This window comes from Oncorhynchus clarkii, chromosome 7 (genome assembly GCF_045791955.1).
Source record: "Oncorhynchus clarkii lewisi isolate Uvic-CL-2024 chromosome 7, UVic_Ocla_1.0, whole genome shotgun sequence".
Lineage (NCBI taxonomy): Eukaryota > Metazoa > Chordata > Actinopteri > Salmoniformes > Salmonidae > Oncorhynchus > Oncorhynchus clarkii.
The window spans coordinates 13,729,828-13,751,313 of record NC_092153.1 but is presented as its reverse complement, the minus strand read 5'-3'; the positions used below and the strand labels follow the sequence as shown (position 1 = coordinate 13,751,313).

Genomic DNA, 21,486 nt, shown 5'->3' with positions numbered 1-21,486 from the left:
TGTCGCTGTGTGTTTCGGTGAGGAGCTGTGTGTTTCAGTGAGGAGCTGGTGGGTTTAGTATGCCGCTGTGTGTTTCAGTGAGGAGCTGTGTGTTTCAGTGAGGAGCTGTGTGTTTTCAGTGAGGAGCTAGTGGGTTTAGTATGCCGCTGTGTGTTTCAGTTAGGAGCTGTGTGTTTCAGTGAGGAGCTGTGTGTTTCAGTGAGGAGCTGTGTGTTTCAGTGAGGAGCTGTGTGTTTCAGTGAGGAGCTGGTGGGTTTAGTATGCCACTGTGTGTTTCAGTGAGGAGCTGTGTGTTTCAGTGAGGAGCTGTGTGTTTCAGTGAGGAGCTGGTGGGTTTAGTATGCCGCTGTGTGTTTCAGTGAGGAGCTGTGTGTTTCAGTGAGGAGCTGTGTGTTTCAGTGAGGAGCTGGTGGGTTTAGTATGCCGCTGTGTGTTTCAGTGAGGAGCTGTGTGTTTCAGTGAGGAGCTGGGGGAGTTTAGTATGTCGCTGTGTGTTTCAGTGAGGAGCTGTGTGTTTCAGAGAGGAGCTGGGGGAGTTTAGTATGTCGCTGTGTGTTTCAGTGAGGAGCTGGTGGGTTTAGTATGCCGCTGTGTGTTTCAGTGAGGAGCTGTGTTTTTCAGAGAGGAGCTGGGCGAGTTTAGTATGTCGCTGTGTGTTTCAGTGAGGAGCTGGGAGAGTTTAGTATGTCGCTCGCTGTGTGTTTCGGTGAGGAGCTGGGAGAGTTTAGTATGTCGCTGTGTGTTTCGGTGAGGAGCTGTGTGTTTCAGTGAGGAGCTGTGTGTTTCAGTGAGGAGCTGTGTGTTTCAGTGAGGAGCTGGTGGGTTTAGTATGCCGCTGTGTGTTTCAGTGAGGAGCTGTGTGTTTCAGTGAGGAGCTGTGTGTTTCAGAGAGGAGCTGGGGGAGTTTAGTATGTCGCTGTGTGTTTCAGTGAGGAGCTGGTGGGTTTAGTATGCCGCTCTGTGTTTCAGTGAGGAGCTGTGTGTTTTAGTGAGGAGCTGGGGGAGTTTAGTATGTCGCTGTTTGTTTCAGTGAGGAGCTGGTGGGTTTAGTATGCCGCTGTGTGTTTCAGTGAGGAGCTGTGTGTTTCAGTGAGGAGCTGTGTGTTTCAGTGAGGAGCTGTGTGTTTCAGTGAGGAGCTGTGTGTTTCAGTGAGGAGCTGTGTGTTTCAGTGAGGAGCTGTGTGTTTCAGTGAGGAGCTGGTGGGTTTAGTATGCCGCTGTGTGTTTCAGTGAGGAGCTGTGTGTTTTCAGTGAGGAGCTGTGTGTTTCAGTGAGGAGCTGTGTGTTTCAGTGAGGAGCTGTGTGTTTCAGTGAGGAGCTGGTGGGTTTAGTATGCCGCTGTGTGTTTCAGTGAGGAGCTGTGTGTTTCAGTGAGGAGCTGTGTGTTTCAGTGAGGAGCTGGTGGGTTTAGTATGCCGCTGTGTGTTTCAGTGAGGAGCTGTGTGTTTCAGTGAGGAGCTGTGTGTTTTCAGTGAGGAGCTAGTGGGTTTAGTATGCCGCTGTGTGTTTCAGTTAGGAGCTGTGTGTTTCAGTGAGGAGCTGTGTGTTTCAGTGAGGAGCTGTGTGTTTCAGTGAGGAGCTGTGTGTTTCAGTGAGGAGCTGGTGGGTTTAGTATGCCACTGTGTGTTTCAGTGAGGAGCTGTGTGTTTCAGTGAGGAGCTGTGTGTTTCAGTGAGGAGCTGGTGGGTTTAGTATGCCGCTGTGTGTTTCAGTGAGGAGCTGTGTGTTTCAGTGAGGAGCTGTGTGTTTCAGTGAGGAGCTGGTGGGTTTAGTATGCCGCTGTGTGTTTCAGTGAGGAGCTGTGTGTTTCAGTGAGGAGCTGGGGGAGTTTAGTATGTCGCTGTGTGTTTCAGTGAGGAGCTGTGTGTTTCAGAGAGGAGCTGGGGGAGTTTAGTATGTCGCTGTGTGTTTCAGTGAGGAGCTGGTGGGTTTAGTATGCCGCTGTGTGTTTCAGTGAGGAGCTGTGTTTTTCAGAGAGGAGCTGGGCGAGTTTAGTATGTCGCTGTGTGTTTCAGTGAGGAGCTGGGAGAGTTTAGTATGTCGCTCGCTGTGTGTTTCGGTGAGGAGCTGGGAGAGTTTAGTATGTCGCTGTGTGTTTCGGTGAGGAGCTGTGTGTTTCAGTGAGGAGCTGTGTGTTTCAGTGAGGAGCTGTGTGTTTCAGTGAGGAGCTGTGTGTTTCAGTGAGGAGCTGGTGGGTTTAGTATGCCGCTGTGTGTTTCAGTGAGGAGCTGTGTGTTTCAGTGAGGAGCTGTGTGTTTTCAGTGAGGAGCTAGTGGGTTTAGTATGCCGCTGTGTGTTTCAGTTAGGAGCTGTGTGTTTCAGTGAGGAGCTGTGTGTTTCAGTGAGGAGCTGTGTGTTTCAGTGAGGAGCTGTGTGTTTCAGTGAGGAGCTGGTGGGTTTAGTATGCCACTGTGTGTTTCAGTGAGGAGCTGTGTGTTTCAGTGAGGAGCTGTGTGTTTCAGTGAGGAGCTGGTGGGTTTAGTATGCCGCTGTGTGTTTCAGTGAGGAGCTGTGTGTTTCAGTGAGGAGCTGTGTGTTTCAGTGAGGAGCTGGTGGGTTTAGTATGCCGCTGTGTGTTTCAGTGAGGAGCTGTGTGTTTCAGTGAGGAGCTGGGGGAGTTTAGTATGTCGCTGTGTGTTTCAGTGAGGAGCTGTGTGTTTCAGAGAGGAGCTGGGGGAGTTTAGTATGTCGCTGTGTGTTTCAGTGAGGAGCTGGTGGGTTTAGTATGCCGCTGTGTGTTTCAGTGAGGAGCTGTGTGTTTCAGTGAGGAGCTGTGTGTTTTCAGTGAGGAGCTAGTGGGTTTAGTATGCCGCTGTGTGTTTCAGTTAGGAGCTGTGTGTTTCAGTGAGGAGCTGTGTGTTTCAGTGAGGAGCTGTGTGTTTCAGTGAGGAGCTGTGTGTTTCAGTGAGGAGCTGGTGGGTTTAGTATGCCACTGTGTGTTTCAGTGAGGAGCTGTGTGTTTCAGTGAGGAGCTGTGTGTTTCAGTGAGGAGCTGGTGGGTTTAGTATGCCGCTGTGTGTTTCAGTGAGGAGCTGTGTGTTTCAGTGAGGAGCTGTGTGTTTCAGTGAGGAGCTGGTGGGTTTAGTATGCCGCTGTGTGTTTCAGTGAGGAGCTGTGTGTTTCAGTGAGGAGCTGGGGGAGTTTAGTATGTCGCTGTGTGTTTCGGTGAGGAGCTGTGCGTTTCAGTGAGGAGCTGGTGGGTTTAGTATGCCGCTGTGTGTTTCAGTGAGGAGCTGTGTGTTTCAGTGAGGAGCTGTGTGTTTTCAGTGAGGAGCTAGTGGGTTTAGTATGCAGCTGTGTGTTTCAGTGAGGAGCTGTGTGTTTCAGTGAGGAGCTGTGTGTTTCAGTGAGGAGCTGTGTGTTTCAGTGAGGAGCTGGTGGGTTTAGTTTGCCGCTGTGTGTTTCAGTGAGGAGCTGTGTGTTTCAGTGAGGAGCTGGTGGGTTTAGTATGCAGCTGTGTGTTTCAGTGAGGAGCTGTGTGTTTCAGTGAGGAGCTGTGTGTTTCAGTGAGGAGCTGGTGGGTTTAGTATGCCGCTGTGTGTTTCAGTTAGGAGCTGTGTGTTTCAGTGAGGAGCTGTGTGTTTCAGTGAGGAGCTGTGTGTTTCAGTGAGGAGCTGTGTGTTTCAGTGAGGAGCTGTGTGTTTCAGTCAGGAGCTGGTGGGTTTAGTATGCCACTGTGTGTTTCAGTGAGGAGCTGTGTGTTTCAGTGAGGAGCTGTGTGTTTCAGTGAGGAGCTGTGTGTTTCAGTGAGGAGCTGGTGGGTTTAGTATGCCGCTGTGTGTTTCAGTGAGGAGCTGTGTGTTTCAGTGAGGAGCTGGGGGAGTTTAGTATGTCGCTGTGTGTTTCAGTGAGGAGCTGTGTGTTTCAGAGAGGAGCTGGGGGAGTTTAGTATGTCGCTGTGTGTTTCAGTGAGGAGCTGGTGGGTTTAGTATGCCGCTGTGTGTTTCAGTGAGGAGCTGTGTGTTTCAGTGAGGAGCTGTGTGTTTCAGTGAGGAGCTGTGTGTTTCAGTGAGGAGCTGTGTGTTTCAGTGAGGAGCTGGGGGAGTTTAGTATGTCGCTGTGTGTTTCAGTGAGGAGCTGGTGGGTTTAGTATGCCGCTGTGTGTTTCAGTGAGGAGCTGTGTGTTTCAGAGAGGAGCTGGGGGAGTTTAGTATGTCACTGTGTGTTTCAGTGAGGAGCTGGGAGAGTTTAGTATGTCGCTCGCTGTGTGTTTCGGTGAGGAGCTGGGAGAGTTTAGTATGTCGCTGTGTGTTTCGGTGAGGAGCTGTGTGTTTCAGTGAGGAGCTGGTGGGTTTAGTATGCCGCTGTGTGTTTCAGTGAGGAGCTGTGTGTTTCAGTGAGGAGCTGTGTGTTTTCAGTGAGGAGCTAGTGGGTTTAGTATGCCGCTGTGTGTTTCAGTTAGGAGCTGTGTGTTTCAGTGAGGAGCTGGTGGGTTTAGTATGCCGCTGTGTGTTTCAGTGAGGAGCTGTGTGTTTCAGTGAGGAGCTGTGTGTTTCAGTGAGGAGCTGGTGGGTTTAGTATGCCGCTGTGTGTTTCAGTTAGGAGCTGTGTGTTTCAGTGAGGAGCTGGTGGGTTTAGTATGCCGCTGTGTGTTTCAGTGAGGAGCTGTGTGTTTTCAGTGAGGAGCTGTGTGTTTCAGTGAGGAGCTGTGTGTTTCAGTGAGGAGCTGTGTGTTTCAGTGAGGAGCTGGTGGGTTTAGTATGCCGCTGTGTGTTTCAGTGAGGAGCTGTGTGTTTCAGTGAGGAGCTGTGTGTTTTCAGTGAGGAGCTAGTGGGTTTAGTATGCAGCTGTGTGTTTCAGTGAGGAGATGTGTGTTTCAGTGAGGAGCTGTGTGTTTCAGTGAGGAGCTGTGTGTTTCAGTGAGGAGCTGGTGGGTTTAGTTTGCCGCTGTGTGTTTCAGTGAGGAGCTGTGTGTTTCAGTGAGGAGCTGGTGGGTTTAGTATGCCGCTGTGTGTTTCAGTGAGGAGCTGTGTGTTTCAGTGAGGAGCTGTGTGTTTTCAGTGAGGAGCTAGTGGGTTTAGTATGCAGCTGTGTGTTTCAGTGAGGAGCTGTGTGTTTCAGTGAGGAGCTGTGTGTTTCAGTGAGGAGCTGTGTGTTTCAGTGAGGAGCTGGTGGGTTTAGTTTGCCGCTGTGTGTTTCAGTGAGGAGCTGTGTGTTTCAGTGAGGAGCTGGTGGGTTTAGTATGCAGCTGTGTGTTTCAGTGAGGAGCTGTGTGTTTCAGTGAGGAGCTGTGTGTTTCAGTGAGGAGCTGGTGGGTTTAGTATGCCGCTGTGTGTTTCAGTTAGGAGCTGTGTGTTTCAGTGAGGAGCTGTGTGTTTCAGTGAGGAGCTGTGTGTTTCAGTGAGGAGCTGTGTGTTTCAGTGAGGAGCTGTGTGTTTCAGTGAGGAGCTGTGTGGTCAGGAGCTGGTGGGTTTAGTATGCCACTGTGTGTTTCAGTGAGGAGCTGTGTGTTTCAGTGAGGAGCTGTGTGTTTCAGTGAGGAGCTGTGTGTTTCAGTGAGGAGCTGGTGGGTTTAGTATGCCGCTGTGTGTTTCAGTGAGGAGCTGTGTGTTTCAGTGAGGAGCTGGGGGAGTTTAGTATGTCGCTGTGTGTTTCAGTGAGGAGCTGTGTGTTTCAGAGAGGAGCTGGGGGAGTTTAGTATGTCGCTGTGTGTTTCAGTGAGGAGCTGGTGGGTTTAGTATGCCGCTGTGTGTTTCAGTGAGGAGCTGTGTGTTTCAGTGAGGAGCTGTGTGTTTCAGTGAGGAGCTGTGTGTTTCAGTGAGGAGCTGTGTGTTTCAGTGAGGAGCTGGGGGAGTTTAGTATGTCGCTGTGTGTTTCAGTGAGGAGCTGGTGGGTTTAGTATGCCGCTGTGTGTTTCAGTGAGGAGCTGTGTGTTTCAGAGAGGAGCTGGGGGAGTTTAGTATGTCACTGTGTGTTTCAGTGAGGAGCTGGGAGAGTTTAGTATGTCGCTCGCTGTGTGTTTCGGTGAGGAGCTGGGAGAGTTTAGTATGTCGCTGTGTGTTTCGGTGAGGAGCTGTGTGTTTCAGTGAGGAGCTGGTGGGTTTAGTATGCCGCTGTGTGTTTCAGTGAGGAGCTGTGTGTTTCAGTGAGGAGCTGTGTGTTTCAGTGAGGAGCTGTGTGTTTCAGTGAGGAGCTGTGTGTTTCAGTGAGGAGCTGTGTGTTTCAGTGAGGAGCTGTGTGTTTCAGTGAGGAGCTGGTGGGTTTAGTATGCCGCTGTGTGTTTCAGTGAGGAGCTGTGTGTTTTCAGTGAGGAGCTGTGTGTTTCAGTGAGGAGCTGTGTGTTTCAGTGAGGAGCTGTGTGTTTCAGTGAGGAGCTGGTGGGTTTAGTATGCCGCTGTGTGTTTCAGTGAGGAGCTGTGTGTTTCAGTGAGGAGCTGTGTGTTTCAGTGAGGAGCTGGTGGGTTTAGTATGCCGCTGTGTGTTTCAGTGAGGAGCTGTGTGTTTCAGTGAGGAGCTGTGTGTTTCAGTGAGGAGCTGTGTGTTTCAGTGAGGAGCTGTGTGTTTCAGAGAGGAGCTGGGGGAGTTTAGTATGTCGCTGTGTGTTTCAGTGAGGAGCTGGTGGGTTTAGTATGCCGCTGTGTGTTTCAGTGAGGAGCTGTGTGTTTCAGTGAGGAGCTGTGTGTTTTCAGTGAGGAGCTAGTGGGTTTAGTGTGCAGCTGTGTGTTTCAGTGAGGAGCTGTGTGTTTCAGTGAGGAGCTGTGTGTTTCAGTGAGGAGCTGTGTGTTTCAGTGAGGAGCTGGTGGGTTTAGTTTGCCGCTGTGTGTTTCAGTGAGGAGCTGTGTGTTTCAGTGAGGAGCTGGTGGGTTTAGTATGCAGCTGTGTGTTTCAGTGAGGAGCTGTGTGTTTCAGTGAGGAGCTGTGTGTTTCAGTGAGGAGCTGGTGGGTTTAGTATGCCGCTGTGTGTTTCAGTTAGGAGATGTGTGTTTCAGTGAGGAGCTGTGTGTTTCAGTGAGGAGCTGTGTGTTTCAGTGAGGAGCTGTGTGTTTCAGTGAGGAGCTGTGTGTTTCAGTGAGGAGCTGGTGGGTTTAGTATGCCACTGTGTGTTTCAGTGAGGAGCTGTGTGTTTCAGTGAGGAGCTGTGTGTTTCAGTGAGGAGCTGTGTGTTTCAGTGAGGAGCTGGTGGGTTTAGTATGCCGCTGTGTGTTTCAGTGAGGAGCTGTGTGTTTCAGTGAGGAGCTGGGGGAGTTTAGTATGTCGCTGTGTGTTTCAGTGAGGAGCTGTGTGTTTCAGAGAGGAGCTGGGGGAGTTTAGTATGTCGCTGTGTGTTTCAGTGAGGAGCTGGTGGGTTTAGTATGCCGCTGTGTGTTTCAGTGAGGAGCTGTGTTTTTCAGAGAGGAGCTGGGGGAGTTTAGTATGTCGCTGTGTGTTTCAGTGAGGAGCTGGGAGAGTTTAGTATGTCGCTCGCTGTGTGTTTCGGTGAGGAGCTGGGAGAGTTTAGTATGTCGCTGTGTGTTTCGGTGAGGAGCTGTGTGTTTCAGTGAGGAGCTGTGTGTTTCAGTGAGGAGCTGGTGGGTTTCGTATGCCGCTGTGTGTTTTCAGTGAGGAGCTGTGTGTTTTCAGTGAGGAGCTGTGTGTTTTCAGTGAGGAGCTGTGTGTTTCAGTGAGGAGCTGTGTGTTTCAGTGAGGAGCTGTGTGTTTCAGTGAGGAGCTGGTGGGTTTAGTATGCCGCTGTGTGTTTCAGTGAGGAGCTGTGTGTTTCAGTGAGGAGCTGTGTGTTTCAGTGAGGAGCTGGTGGGTTTAGTATGCCGCTGTGTGTTTCAGTGAGGAGCTGTGTGTTTCAGTGAGGAGCTGTGTGTTTCAGTGAGGAGCTGTGTGTTTCAGAGAGGAGCTGGGGGAGTTTAGTATGTCGCTGTGTGTTTCAGTGAGGAGCTGGTGGGTTTAGTATGCCGCTCTGTGTTTCAGTGAGGAGCTGTGTGTTTTAGTGAGGAGCTGGGGGAGTTTAGTATGTCGCTGTTTGTTTCAGTGAGGAGCTGGTGGGTTTAGTATGCCGCTGTGTGTTTCAGTGAGGAGCTGTGTGTTTCAGAGAGGAGCTGGGGGAGTTTAGTATGTCGCTGTGTGTTTCAGTGAGGAGCTGGGAGAGTTTAGTATGTCGCTGTGTGTTTCGGTGAGGAGCTGTTTGTTTCAGTGAGGAGCTGGTGGGGTTAGTATGCCGCTGTGTGTTTAGTATGCCGCTGTGTGTTTCAGTGAGGAGCTGTGTGTTTCAGTGAGGAGCTGGGGGAGTTTAGTATGTCGCTGTGTGTTTCACTGAGGAGCTGTGTGTTTCAGTGAGGAGCTGGTGGGTTTAGTATGCTGCTGTGTGTTTCAGTGAGGAGCTGTGTGTTTCAGTGAGGAGCTGGGGGAGTTTAGTATGTCGCTGTGTGTTTCAGTGAGGAGCTGGGGGAGTTTATGGAGGGGAAGGGAGCCAGTAGTCCAGGTATCCTGACCCTCACCACTGGTCTCAGTAAACCCTTCATGAGGCTGGACAAATACCCTACACTGCTGAAGGAACTGGAGAGACACATGGAGGTGAGAGGGAGACCATCTGGTTATTTAGTATTTATTTTTTTAGGGTCTAGAACAGCTTTAATATTACAGACAGATTGTAGCTTCCGTCAATGGAATTGTCTGCATCATTTCCAATCTCCCATATATATTTTTTGTAAATATACAGTACCAGTCAAACGTTTTTCGAAACACTCATTCCAGGGTTTTTCTTTATTTTTTTTTACTACTTTCTGCAATGTAGAATAATAGTGAAGACACAAACTATTAAATAACCCTTATGGAATCATGTAGTAACCAAAAAGGTGTTAAACAAATCAAAATATATTTGAGATTCTTCAAAGTAGCCACCCTTTGCCTTAATGATCGCTTTGCACACTGTTGGCATTCTCTCAACCAGCTTCATGAGAGTCACCTGGAATGCTTTTCCCACAGACTTGAAAAAGTTCCCACATATGCTGAGCATTTGTTGGCTGCTTTTCCTTCACTCAGCGGTCCAACTCATCCCAAACAATCTCAATTGTGTTGAGGTCAGGTGATTGTGGATGCTAGGTAATCTGATGCAGCACTCCATCACTCGCTTTCTTGGTCAAATAGCCCTTACACAGCGAGGAGGCGTGTTTTGGGTCATTGTTGAAACACAAATGAGATTCCCTCTAAGCGAAAGACCAGATGGGATGGCGCATCGCTGCAGAATCCTGTGGTAGCCATGCTGGTTAAGTGTGCCTTGAATTGTACATAAATCACAGACAGTGTCACCAGCAAAGTACCATCACACCACCTCCTCCATGCTTCACGGTGGGAACCACACGTGCGGAGATCATTCGTTCACCTACTCTGCATCTCACTGCATCTTACAAAGACACGGCGGTTGCAACCAGAATTTGGACTCATCAGACCAAAGCACAGATTTCCACCGGTCTAATGTCCATTGCTCGTATTTCTTGTCCCAAGCAAGTCTCTTCTTATTGGTGTCCTTTAGTAGTGGTTTCTTTGCAGAAATTCGACCATGGCCTGATTAACGCAGTGTCCTCGTAACAGTCGATGTTGAGATGTGTCTGTTACTTGAACTCTGAAGCATTTATTTGGGCTGCAATTTCTGAGGCTGGTAACTCTAATGAACATCCTCTGCAGCAGATGTAACTTTGGGTCTTCTTTTCCTGTGGCTGTCCTGATGAGAGCCAGTTTCATCATAGCGCTTGATGGTTTTTGCGACTGCACTTGAAGAAACTTTCGAAGTTCTGGATTGACTGACCTTCATGTCTGCAAGTAATGATGGACTGTTTCTCTTTGCTTATTTAAGCTGTTCTTGCCATAATATGGACTTGGTCTTCTGTATACCACCCCTACCTTGTCACAACACAACTGATTGGCTCAAACGCATTAAGAAGGAAAGAAAATCCACAAATGAACCTTTAACAAGGCACACCTGTTAATTGAAATGCATTCCATTCCTCATGAAGCTGGTTGAGAGAATACCAAGAGTGTGCAAAGCTGTCATCAAGGCACTGGGTGGCTACTTTGAAGGATATCAAATATATTTACATTTAACACTTTTTTTTTTTTTTTTTTAGTTCAGGATTCCATATGTGTAATTTCATACTTTTGAGGTCTTCACTATTATGTTTTTTTTTTTTTTTCACTACTATGCTTTTTGTTGTGTAGGTGTAGACTATATTGACTGTTAGACCTGTGATCTTCTGATGAATCAAACGTCCCCCTCTTCTTCATCAGGAGCATCATCCTGATCGACCAGACATCCAGAAGTGTTTGACCTCCTTCAAAAGCCTCTCTGTAAGTCGGACATACACCGTCCCGGTCTCGCTTTAATGACTTATGTAAATGTAACCCTTCAACACTGCATGTCTCTTGTTGATGATGTGCACTACCGTTCAAAAGTTTGGGGTCACTTAGAAATGTCCTTATTTTTTAAAGAAAAGCACCTCTTTTTTTTTTGTTTTGTCCATTTTAAAATAACATCAAATTGATCAGAAATACAGTGTAGACATTGTTAATGTTGTAAATGACTATTGTAGCTGGAAACAGTTTATTTTTTATCAGTACATACATTTTAATGGAATGCCTACATAGGCGTACAGAAGCCAATTATCAGCAACCATCACTCCTGTGTCGCAATGGCACGATGTCAGCTAATACAAGTTGATCATTTTAAAAGGCTAATTGATAATTAGAAAACCCCTTTGCAATTATGTTAGCACAGCTGAAAACTGTTAGGCTGATTAAAGAAGCAATAAAACTGGCCTTGTTTAGACTAGTTGAGTATCTGGAGCATCAGCATTTGTGGGTTCGACTACAGGCTCAAAATGGCTTGAAACAAAGAACTTCCTTCTGGAACTCATCAGTCTATTTTTGTTCTGAGACATGAAGGCTATTCCTTGTGAGAAATTGCCAAGAAACTGAAGATCTTGTACAACGCTGTGTTCTACTCCCTTCACAGAACAGCATAAACGGACTCTAACCAGAATAGAAAGAGGAGTGGGAGGCCCCAGTGCACAACTGAGCAAGAGGACAAGTACATTAGTGTCTAGTTTGAGAAACAAATGCCTCACAAGTCCTCAACTGGCAGCTTCATTAAATAGTACCTGCAAAACACCAGTCTCAACGTCAACAGTGAAGAGGTGACTCTGGGATGCTGGTCTTCTAGGCAGAGTTCCTCTGTCCAGTGTCAGTGTTTTTTTGCCCATCTTAATCTTTTGTTTTTATTAGCTAGTCTGAGATATGGCTTTTTTTTCCAACTCCGCCTAGAAGACCAGCAGCCCGGAGTCGGCCTCTTCACTGTTGACGTTGAGACTGGTGTTTGGCAGGTACTATTTAATGAAGCTGCCAGAATAGACTGACACGTTTCAGAAAAAAGTTTTGTTTCTGGACATTTTGAGCCTGTAATCGAACCCACAAATGCTGATGCTTCAGATACAATCAGCCTAACAGTTTTCAGCTGTGCTAACATAATTGCAAAAGGGTTTTCTAATGATCAGTTAGCCTTTTTAAAATGATAAACTTGGATTAGCTAACACAACGTGCCATTGGAACACGAGTGATGGTTGCTGATAACAGGCCTCTGTAGATATTCCATAAAAAATCAGCTGTTTCCAGCTACAACAGTCATTTACAACATTAACAATGTCTACACTGTATATCTGATACATTTTGTTATTTTAATGGACAATTATTTTTGCTTTTCTTTAAAAAACAAGGACATTTCTAAGTGACCCCAAACGTTTGAGCACTAGCGTATATGGAATCCAGTGTTATTCAGGGTTAAATTCACATGTTAAATAGTCTCTGTCTTGTTGATGTGTGCAGGCAGTGCAGTTTTGCTAATCCTGGGCTGAGGGAAAGCTTTAGCCTGGCTCTGAGCTCCACGATTTGGCTCTGCTGTTCTGTGGCTTGGTGCCCTGGCTTGGGCTTCTATGCAGCCTGGATCTTCCGTGTGTGTGTGTGTGTGTGTGTGTGTGTTTCTCTCTCACTGTCTCTCTCACATTGATTGGGATTCAATACTTTAAAACAGCTTCCTTTTATTTGTTTGTGTCTCCATGGCTTCAGGCTCAGTGTCAGGAGGTGAGGAAACGTAAGGAGCTGGAGCTGCAGATTCTAACTGAGACGGTCAGACGCTGGGAGGGAGATGACATCAGAACCCTGGGCCCTGTCCTGTACATGTCACACATACTCTGCCACACACACGGATCAGAGGTAAGACGCGCATCTAAAATCTACACCCAGGAACGTCTTAACAGTGTGTGTTTGTCTTCTTTAGGAGAAGAGTGAACGCTACCTCCTGCTGTTCCCAAATGTTCTCCTACTGCTGTCTGCCAGCTCCAGAATGAGTGGATTCATCTACCAGGTCGGGATCTCTCTCTCGTTCTCGCTCTGTCCTTTGTTAATATTTAGGGCCCTATAGATTAGATTCTGCTTTGTGGAGAACATGACGGAATCCTGAATTCGAGACGTTAAAACGAATATCAACAATATTCAAAAATGTATTGAACTTAGTAGGAAATCCACTAAATGTTTTGAAAGTTATTCATTCGCCCAAGATTATCATGACATAAATAAAATGCATCAGTGATTCATATTTTCCTTCAACTTTCTGAGGAGGCAACGGCACAGGAATGCTTGTGTGCGTGTTTGTCTATCACTTATTGTAGTTAATCGCTAATGTTTTGCCAACTGTCTTCTGGTTGATGGTAGGCTTTCCCAAAAACCTTCTCAGTTAAATGTTAAAGCTACAATATGTGACTTTTTGCGTGACCCAACCAAATTCACATAGAAATGTGAGTTACAGATATGTCCATCTCATTGAAAGCATTCTAAGAAGAGGTATATCTGTTCTATGTGTGCAATTTCTATGCCTCCCGTTAAGTTTTTTTTTTTTTTTTTTAACTTTCGGTTTTGTACACCAGCTTCAAACAGCTGAAAATACAATATTGTTGGTTATTGAAAATATATTTCACAGCGGTTTAGATGGTACAATGATTCTCTACACATTGCTTGTTTTGTCACAAACTGAAATTAGGCGAACTTGGAATTTTAGCAAACAGAAAAAATTGTGGAGGGATTTTTTCCTATTTGACCATTTAACTACAAGGTAGCATATGCCTACCTGGCAGAATGATATCATGACTATTTGCATCAATCCAGTGGCCATTTGTTTTGCAGACTTTGCAATCACATGAGTGCTACAGAAGCATCCTAACCAAACAACTATCTCTGACTAGTGAGTAGTTAAAGGGTAATTACACCCAAAAATCTAATAAAAAAAAAAAAATACAAAATTCCCCCAGACCAAGTGGTCTCCTGATGTGGTTTAAGCATTGTTACGGACTTAGAACATCAAATGCTTTGAGGTTTTTTCCCAACAAAAAAAAAGGGAAGGAACGGAATCAGGCAAAAATCTAACAGATTTTTTTTAGTGCCCTTATGTGTGTAAACACTAAAGGTTTGTGAAACTTGTTTGTTGATTTGCTTTAAAGGATAAGCTGCCATTGACAGGAATGCTTATCTCAAGGATAGAAGATTGTGAGTTGGTCAAAAACGCTTTCGAAATATCAGGTACGTTTACAGTTATTTTACTAGTGGAGTTTAACCAGCTCAAATTAAGGGTAATGTCTGTAAACACGTGTGTGTGTGTGTGTGTGTGTGTGGACATGTTTAACTATACTTGTGGGGATCCGAAGGAAAAAGGCTATTTCTAAAGGGGGGTTAAGGTTGAGGTTAGGGGTTCGGCAAAATATAATTTTGAATGGGAATAAATTGTGTCCCCACAAGGTTAGTTAAACAAGATCTTGTGTGTGTGTTACAGGCAGTACGTGTGAGCGGATGCAGGTGGTGTGTAACAACCAGCAGGATTTGCAGGAGTGGGTGGAGCATCTGTCGAGACACACTCAGATCAGAAACGCCCCCTCCGTGATCATGACCACACCAACCGCCAAGCCCCAGTCTGTCCCCTGCCACACGGTAACACCCCCAACCTCTCCAGTCTGACTGTCAGTTAAAGGGAAGGGTATCGACGTTTGTCTGACATTTTTCTTGTGTAGATCCAGGTACATGGATTAGGATATTTGCAGGTTTAAATTCCAAATGAATGGGAAAGATAATGCTGCGTTCATAACATCTTGGAAATTTGTAAATATGACCATACCACTGGGAAATATTCATCTGAATGCCCCCCTTAGTGGGAAACTCGTCTATCATCACAGACCTCTCCCACATGTTGAACTTTGATGTCACATACTGAGGAAATGACCTCTGTAATAGCTTTTTCGGCAGTTAAATGCAACAATAAAACATTACTTTTTATTTAAAAAAAATAAATTGTAATATATATTTACAATAAAATCTATTTAGTCTCAAATAAATAATGAAACATGTTCAATTTGGTTGAAATAATGCAAAAACAAAGTGTTGGAGAAGAACGTAAAAGTGCAATATGTTCCATGTAAAAAAGCTAACATTTCAGTTCCTTGCTCAGAACATGAGAACATATGAAAGCTGGTGGTTCAATATTCCCAGTTAAGAAGTTTTGGGTTGTAGTTCTAGGAATTATGACGCGTCGACTATTTCTCTATACCATTTGTATTTCATATACCTTTGACTATTGGATGTTCTTATTGGCACTTCAGTATTGCCAGCCTAATCTCGGGAGTTGATAGGCTTGAAGTCATAAATTGCGCTTTGCCTCAAGCATTGCTAAGAGCGGCTTGCAAAATGCAGTAAAGTGCTGTTTGAATGCTTACGAACCCGCTGCTGCCTACCACCGCTCAGTCAGACTGCTATCCAAATCATAGACTTAATTATAATAAACACACAGAAATACGAGCCTTTAATAATGGTCAAATCTGGAAACTATCATTTAGAAAACAAAACATTTATTCTTTCAGTGAAATACAGAACCGTTCTGTATTTTATCTAACAGGTGGCATCCGTAAGTCTAAATATTGCTGTTACATTGCACAACCTTCAATGTTATGTCATAATTATGTAAAATTCTGTCAAATGAATTACCGTCTTTGTTAGGAAGAAACACAGTTCGCTACGAGCCAGGCAGCCCTAACTGTTGCATATACCCTGACTCTGCTTGCACTGAACGCAAGAGAAGTGACACAATTTCACCTGGTTAATATTGCCTGCTAACATTGATTTATTTGAACTAAATATGCAGGTTAAAAAAAAATATACTTCTGTGTATTGATTTTAAGAAAGGCATTGATGTTTATGGTTAGGTACATTTGTGCAACGAATGTGCTTTTTTCTTGAATGCGCTTTTGTTAAATCATCACCCGTTCGGCGAAGTTGAAGTAGGCTGTGAGTCGATAATAAATGAACAGGCACCGCATTGATTAGGCAAGCTAGTTAACTACACATGGTTGATGATATTACTTGGTTAACTAGTGATTATGTTAAGATTGATTGTTTTTTATAAGATAAGTTTAATGCTAGCTAGTAACTTACCTTGGCCCCTTTTGACACTGCGCTCGTGTAACAGGTGATCAGCCTGCCAAGCAGTTTCCTCCTGGATTGCAATTTAATCGGCCATAATCGGAGTCCAAAAAGGCCGATAACCGATTTATGAAACTTGAAATTGGCCCTAATTAATCGGCCATACCGATTAATCGGTTACCACCTTCCCACTTGGTTATGAACGCAGTAAGCATCATTTCATTCCAAGAAATGCTACCCTATATATGATATACTCTTTTTTTTTTTTTTGTACCTGTCTTAAACTTCTTCCCTCTGTTCTCTCTCCCCCTTTCTCTCTCCCCCAGCTCCCGTCCCATCCCCTGACCCCCTCCAGACACTCAGAGAGTAGGGGTGTATCTGCGGGCCCTGCCTACCACACCCTACCCCACCCCTCCTCCCACGGGGTCCCTCAAACCCCCCCCATGTGGGGTCCCCTGGAGCCCCCCAGCACCCCCAAACCCTGGAGCCTCAGCTGCCTCCGCCCCGCGCCCCCACTTAAGCCCTCGGCAGCACTCTGCTATAAAGAGGTATGGTCCTGGGCCTTTTGTCTAAGAGGGAATAGGTTCCAAACAGTAATAGCTAGCACAGTTTCTAGAGATGATGCCTTTATCAATAAAATAGCCCACCTCTAGGGTTCTAAGAGAGCCTCTCTCTTCCTGTTTTTATCTCCCTCTCTAGGATCTGAGTAAAAGTCCTAAGAGTATGAAGAAGCTGCTGCCTAAGCGTAAGCCTGAGAGGAAAGCTTCAGATGAGGACTTTGCTACCAGGAAGAGTACTGCAGCTCTGGAGGAGGATGCCCAGATCCTGAAAGTGATCGAGGCCTACTGCACCAGCGCCAAAACACGACAGACACTCAACTCAAGTAAGACTACGCCGCAAACACACAACCTGCCAGAGACCCAATACTTCAACCAATACCAACTAGTCTTTGGTGTCTTTTATTTCTGTACTAACATGAACCATGTCCAGATTAGTTCTAAGACTTCACAGGTTCTGGATAAATGCTCTTTAGAGTACAGCTGTTTAGATTCAACTGTCACAGTGTCTAGTCTATTGCTACTCATAGTTCAGTGTTGTCTCCTCTCTAACTATGTTCTCTCCTGTTTCTTTTCTCTCCCATCATCCCCTTTGCATTCTGTTATTCTCCGCTCTGTTCCTCCTCCTTTTGGTTTGTCTATTTTGTGTCCTCTCCCTTAAAAAAAAATATATATATTTACATCCATAACCCCACCATCCCTCCTCATTTTAAATATACCTGTATATTATTTGTCCTATTATTATGGATCCCTCTCTCCACAACCCACCTCAACAATTATTTGCCCCCCCCACACCGCTTTATTATGGTTTGATCCACTCCCCCTCCTCGTTCCGTATGGTTTGATCCACCCCCCCTCCTCGTTCCAGCATGGCAGGGTACTGATTTGATGCATAACCACGTGCTGGCCGAGCCAGTTGACCGGTCCAGTGTGGACACTATAGGTTGCCGTAGCAGCCTGTCCAGAGGGACCGAGCCCTGGTCTGACCTATCAGAGGACTCGGATTATGACAGTATTTGGACCGCCAGTAGTTACAGGACCTCCTCCGTTTCTCGTAAGAGCTACAGTCGCTCCTCCCATATATCCCACACCTTTTTTAATAAACTATTTTATTTTGAAATGTGATTTTCTTTCATCGTAGTTTTGGAACCCCATTGCTGGCTAGACAAATGTTGCCGTACGCAAATGTTTCATGTATTGGACATACACAAAATAGTCCACCTTAGTGAAGTGAAATGAAAAAATAGCTTGTTTAAAACAACAACAAAAAAAACATACTTTTTTTTAACGGAAAAGTGGTGCGTGCGTATGTATTCACCCCCTTTTTGCTATGAAGCCCCTAAATAAGATCTGGTGCAACCAATTACCTTCAGAAGTCACATAATTAGTTAAAGTCCACCTGTGTGCAATCTAAGGGTCACATGATCTCAGTATCCTGTTCTGAAAGGTCCCAGAGTCTGCAACACCACTAAGCAAGGGGCACCACCAAGCAAGTGGAACTATGAAGACCAAGGAGCTCTCCAAACAGGTCGGGGACAAAGTTGTGGAGAAGTACAGATCAGGGTTGGGTTATAAAAAATATCTGAAACTTTGAACATCCCACGGAGCACCATTAAATCCATTATTAAAAAATTGAAAGAATATGGCACCACAATAAACCTGTCAAGAGAGGGCTGCCCACCAAAACTCACAGACCAGGCAAGGAGGGCATTAATCAGAGAGGAAACAAAGATACCAAAAATAACCCTGAAGGAACTACAAAGCACCACAGCGGAGATTGGAGTATCTGTCCATTGGATCACTTTAAGCCGTACACTCCACAGAACTGGGCTTTATGGAAGAGTGTCCAGAAAAAAGCCATTGCTTAAAGAAAAATATATGTTTGCCAAAAGGCATGTGGGAGACTCCCCAAACATATGGAAGAAGGTACTCTGGTCAGATGACACTAAAATTGAGCTTTTTGGCTATCAAGGAAAACGCTATGTCTGGCGCAAACCCAACACTTCCCATCACCTTGAACACCATCCCCACAGTGAAGCATGGTGGCGGCAGCATCATGCTGTGGGGATGTTTTTCATCGGCAGGGACTGGGAAACAAAAATCTATTTAATTCCAGGTTGCAAGGCAACAAAATACTTTTGCAAGCCACTATGTATTCATGCATGCATGCACTACTGGTTAGAGCCAGTTTGCACTGTTCTGTGAAGGGAGTAGTACACAGCGTTGTACGAGATCTTCAGTTTCTTGGCAATTTCTCCCATGGAATAGCCTTCATTTCTTACAAGAATAGACTGACGAGTTTCAGAAGAAAGTCATTTGTTTCTGGCCCTTTGAGCCTGTAATCAAACCCACATGCTGATGCTCCAGATACCCAACTAGCCTAAAGAAGACGAGTTTTCTATTGCTTCTTTAATCAGAACAGTTTTTAGCTGTGCTAACATAATTGCAAAAGGGTTTTCTAATGCTCAATTAGCCTTTTAAAAATGATAAACTTGGATTAGCTAACACAACTTGCCATTGGAACACGAGTGATGGTTGCTGATAACGGGCCTCTGTAGATATTCCATAAATAATCTGCCGTTTCCGGCTACAATAGTCATTTACAACATTAACAATGTCTACACTGTATTTCTGATCAATTTGAAGTTAAAAAGGACTTTTCTAAGTGACCCCAAACTTTTTAACGGTAGTATACACGCACACACACCCTTCTCCCATCAAAAGACCTCTGTGGACAAAGGAAATGCTCCTCAGCCTCCCTTCTGTTCTCAACTATTAACGGCTTCAAAGGACCTGGTGTCATGTTACAATCATTAAAATGATGAGTTAATATGCTGCTGTCATAGCTTAGATCTCCCTTGGAGAACAGCGATATTGAATCTCAATGGAATCTCCTGTATGGATAAATGGTAGATGAGAGGGAGACTTGATTTGCCAGGTCAAGTTTTCCTCTACCACACCTGTCCTGATCCCTCCACAGGACCCCTTTGACAGGCCGCTTATCTGAATCTGGTTTGGGCTGTGTCCTAATACTCTAAAATGGCCTCCTTGTCGTCTTTTCCTTCATTGCCGCTGATAACTGAAAGGGCTACTATAAAGGACTGTGATCGGGGGGACAGCACACAAGGAGAAGAGGCTAGTTTGAACTATTGAGCTACAGCCTTAGTGTGTCAAACCTCTACGGAAAGGTCACCCTCCCTCAGTCAGCCAATCAGTCAATAAGTCATCCCGTCCATCGACCAATGTGCTCTGCTGACGGTCTTGTTTTACCAATCAGGATCCAGGGAGAAGTCAGGTCTGCACTTGCTCTTCCCTGAGGAGGAGAAGATCATCGTGGAGGAGACCAAGAGCAACGGACAGACTGTCATCGAGGAGAAGTAAGCACTACATTCCTCCCTGAACTACCAGTGCGTTAAATTGGGAGAACACTTCACTTCACACGTTCAGAAGTTTATATGTTCCCTAATGGGGTTTATTGATAATGGTGAGCTGTGGTTGGGTTGGTTAACTAACGTGTCTGTCTGCCTTAGGACTCTAGTAGACACGGTGTACGGGCTGAAGGATGAAGTGCAGGAGCTGAAACAGGTGAGCGTTCAGGAGAGTTGGCACGTTTTAGCATTCTCTGAAGCAGTCACATCAAATAGCATGTCAGTCATACAGCATCAGCATCATAATGAATCAATTAGAGGCTCTCTATGATAAAACTCTAAGCATATACATCCCAGTACCAGAGCACTGTTCATTCCAGGCATGTGCGATTTAGACCCTTTTCTAAGTTCCAGCGGCCATCTTTCCCCCCCCCCCCCCCAAACAGGACAACAAGAAAATGAGGAGGACCCTGGATGAAGAGCAGAAAGCCAGGAAGGAGCTGGAGAAGATCCTGAGGAGAGTCCTGAAGAACATGAATGACCCCACCTGGGACGAGACCAACCTGTGAATAATCAGGTGACATCGCATCAACATGGTTGGGTTTGGGCTCCATCGTGACTGGACCAAAATTGTTAACCACAAAGCTATCTGACGTAACACTGTGAACTGACACTGTGGAACACTAATCTGTCACTGTTGTAAGAGACTGGGTGTGGTCCAAAGTCAAAACAGCCAATGAAAATGCAACATAGTGTCCCTGAATCACTCTGGAAGACTATTGGCTGCGGCATGGACCTCCGACCTCTGTGTTGATCTGGGATTGGAAAGAGGCTGGAACAATCACACTAGTGAAGATACCTGGTTTGCTCTTCTCATCTTTGCTGATCTGCACTGATATGTGCAGTAGGTCCCTAGTGCCTACAAATGGATTTCCTTCCACCTGTCCAGTTTTATGCAGATGAAAGACGAGGAAAGGTAGCAACGGTAGACTATTGAGATGCAACCCAGACAATTTTGACAGATGATGATTTTGTCACTGCCTCCATTACCCTGCTGCCAAGCTCCTCAACACCCCCACCCTCTTACCCCGCTCTGGCGCATCTCCCTGCCCATTCCTCTGAGCCTTGTAGGAACCTATGGCCAACACACAGAACAGCATAACCTCTAGCTCATTCTGCATGTTTCCATGGAAACCTTAGCAATCCAATACTGGAACGTTTTCAGGTGATTTTTGTGGCTTTCTGATGATGATTTGAAGTATTCTGGATGACCTATTTCTTGTTTGTTTCTGTTATTGTACCGGATAATGGACTTTCTATGTTAATGCTTTCCTGAAAACACTGTATTTCTACTTTTGCTTTTCTACTTCTTTGTCACCTATGATTTGTACAGAAACTAACCGTAGCGTCTCAAATGAATATCATGAAATGTGCCTTGGGGAAACTATTCCATGATAGCAGCTTACATCTTTCATGCTCTTCAGTTTAAAATAGGTCAAACCTTCCAATGCAATATTGATTCCAATGATGAACACTAATGTAAACTACTTATTCTAACTATTTCAGATTCTATATTATGTCTGTAATTTATGTATTTAAATGAAATTGACTGGTGTGTTATGCACTCCTCAAGTCTATTGTTCAGTGAAAACCTCCCATATCCTCTATTTATTACCTCTTCGTCTCTCACTCTTCTCCACTTGTCTCTGAATTAAACCAGTAAACTGAATCTCGTGTGTCTGAATACTTGCGATGACTGACGTGTTTTACCCGTCTTAGTTGAAAGCACGTTGCCTCTGAATAACAGCGTCTGCTTTAATGACCTAAATGTGATGTAGCCTTTGTCCTGCAAAGTGCTGTCACTTTTAACTTCAAATGTATCAGACAGTTATCATTGGATGCCTGTCAGTGGTAGATTCAGGTGGAAATATACGATAAACAGTCCAGGAATGGTGACGGTGACCACGTTTCCATGTGCGCAGTATTCCGGACAGTAGCTCATATCCTGCTTACGGTCTTAATCGGAATAAGCTGTTTACATGCACCTTTTGATATCTCGCTCACTAGTATCCATGAATAAACAGAATGTTCCTCATTTAATTTATAGGTTAAATGGAATAGTA

The 21,486-nt window shown here is 45.2% G+C and overlaps 1 protein-coding gene across 2 annotated transcripts in view; it reads left to right on the top strand.

Moving 5' to 3' along the window:
• LOC139412920 (rho guanine nucleotide exchange factor 7-like) overlaps positions 1-21,092 on the top strand; it is a 41,812-nt gene extending 20,720 nt beyond the window's left edge. The window contains exons 10-21 of one of the 2 annotated variants that reach the window (XM_071159793.1): positions 8,367-8,505; positions 10,216-10,275; positions 12,046-12,192; positions 12,257-12,343; positions 13,473-13,551; positions 13,802-13,956; positions 15,765-15,986; positions 16,138-16,321; positions 16,864-17,049; positions 19,273-19,372; positions 19,526-19,580; positions 19,810-20,143. In XM_071159793.1, coding sequence (XP_071015894.1) covers positions 8,367-8,505; positions 10,216-10,275; positions 12,046-12,192; positions 12,257-12,343; positions 13,473-13,551; positions 13,802-13,956; positions 15,765-15,986; positions 16,138-16,321; positions 16,864-17,049; positions 19,273-19,372; positions 19,526-19,580; positions 19,810-19,932 — 1,537 coding nt within the window. In that variant the 3' untranslated portion in view covers positions 19,933-20,143. Of the gene's footprint in view, positions 1-8,366; positions 8,506-10,215; positions 10,276-12,045; positions 12,193-12,256; positions 12,344-13,472; positions 13,552-13,801; positions 13,957-15,764; positions 15,987-16,137; positions 16,322-16,863; positions 17,050-19,272; positions 19,373-19,525; positions 19,581-19,809 lie in introns of both variants that reach the window. The other variant, XM_071159794.1, reaches the window with a different exon arrangement.
• Positions 21,093-21,486: the final 394 nt, after the last annotated feature.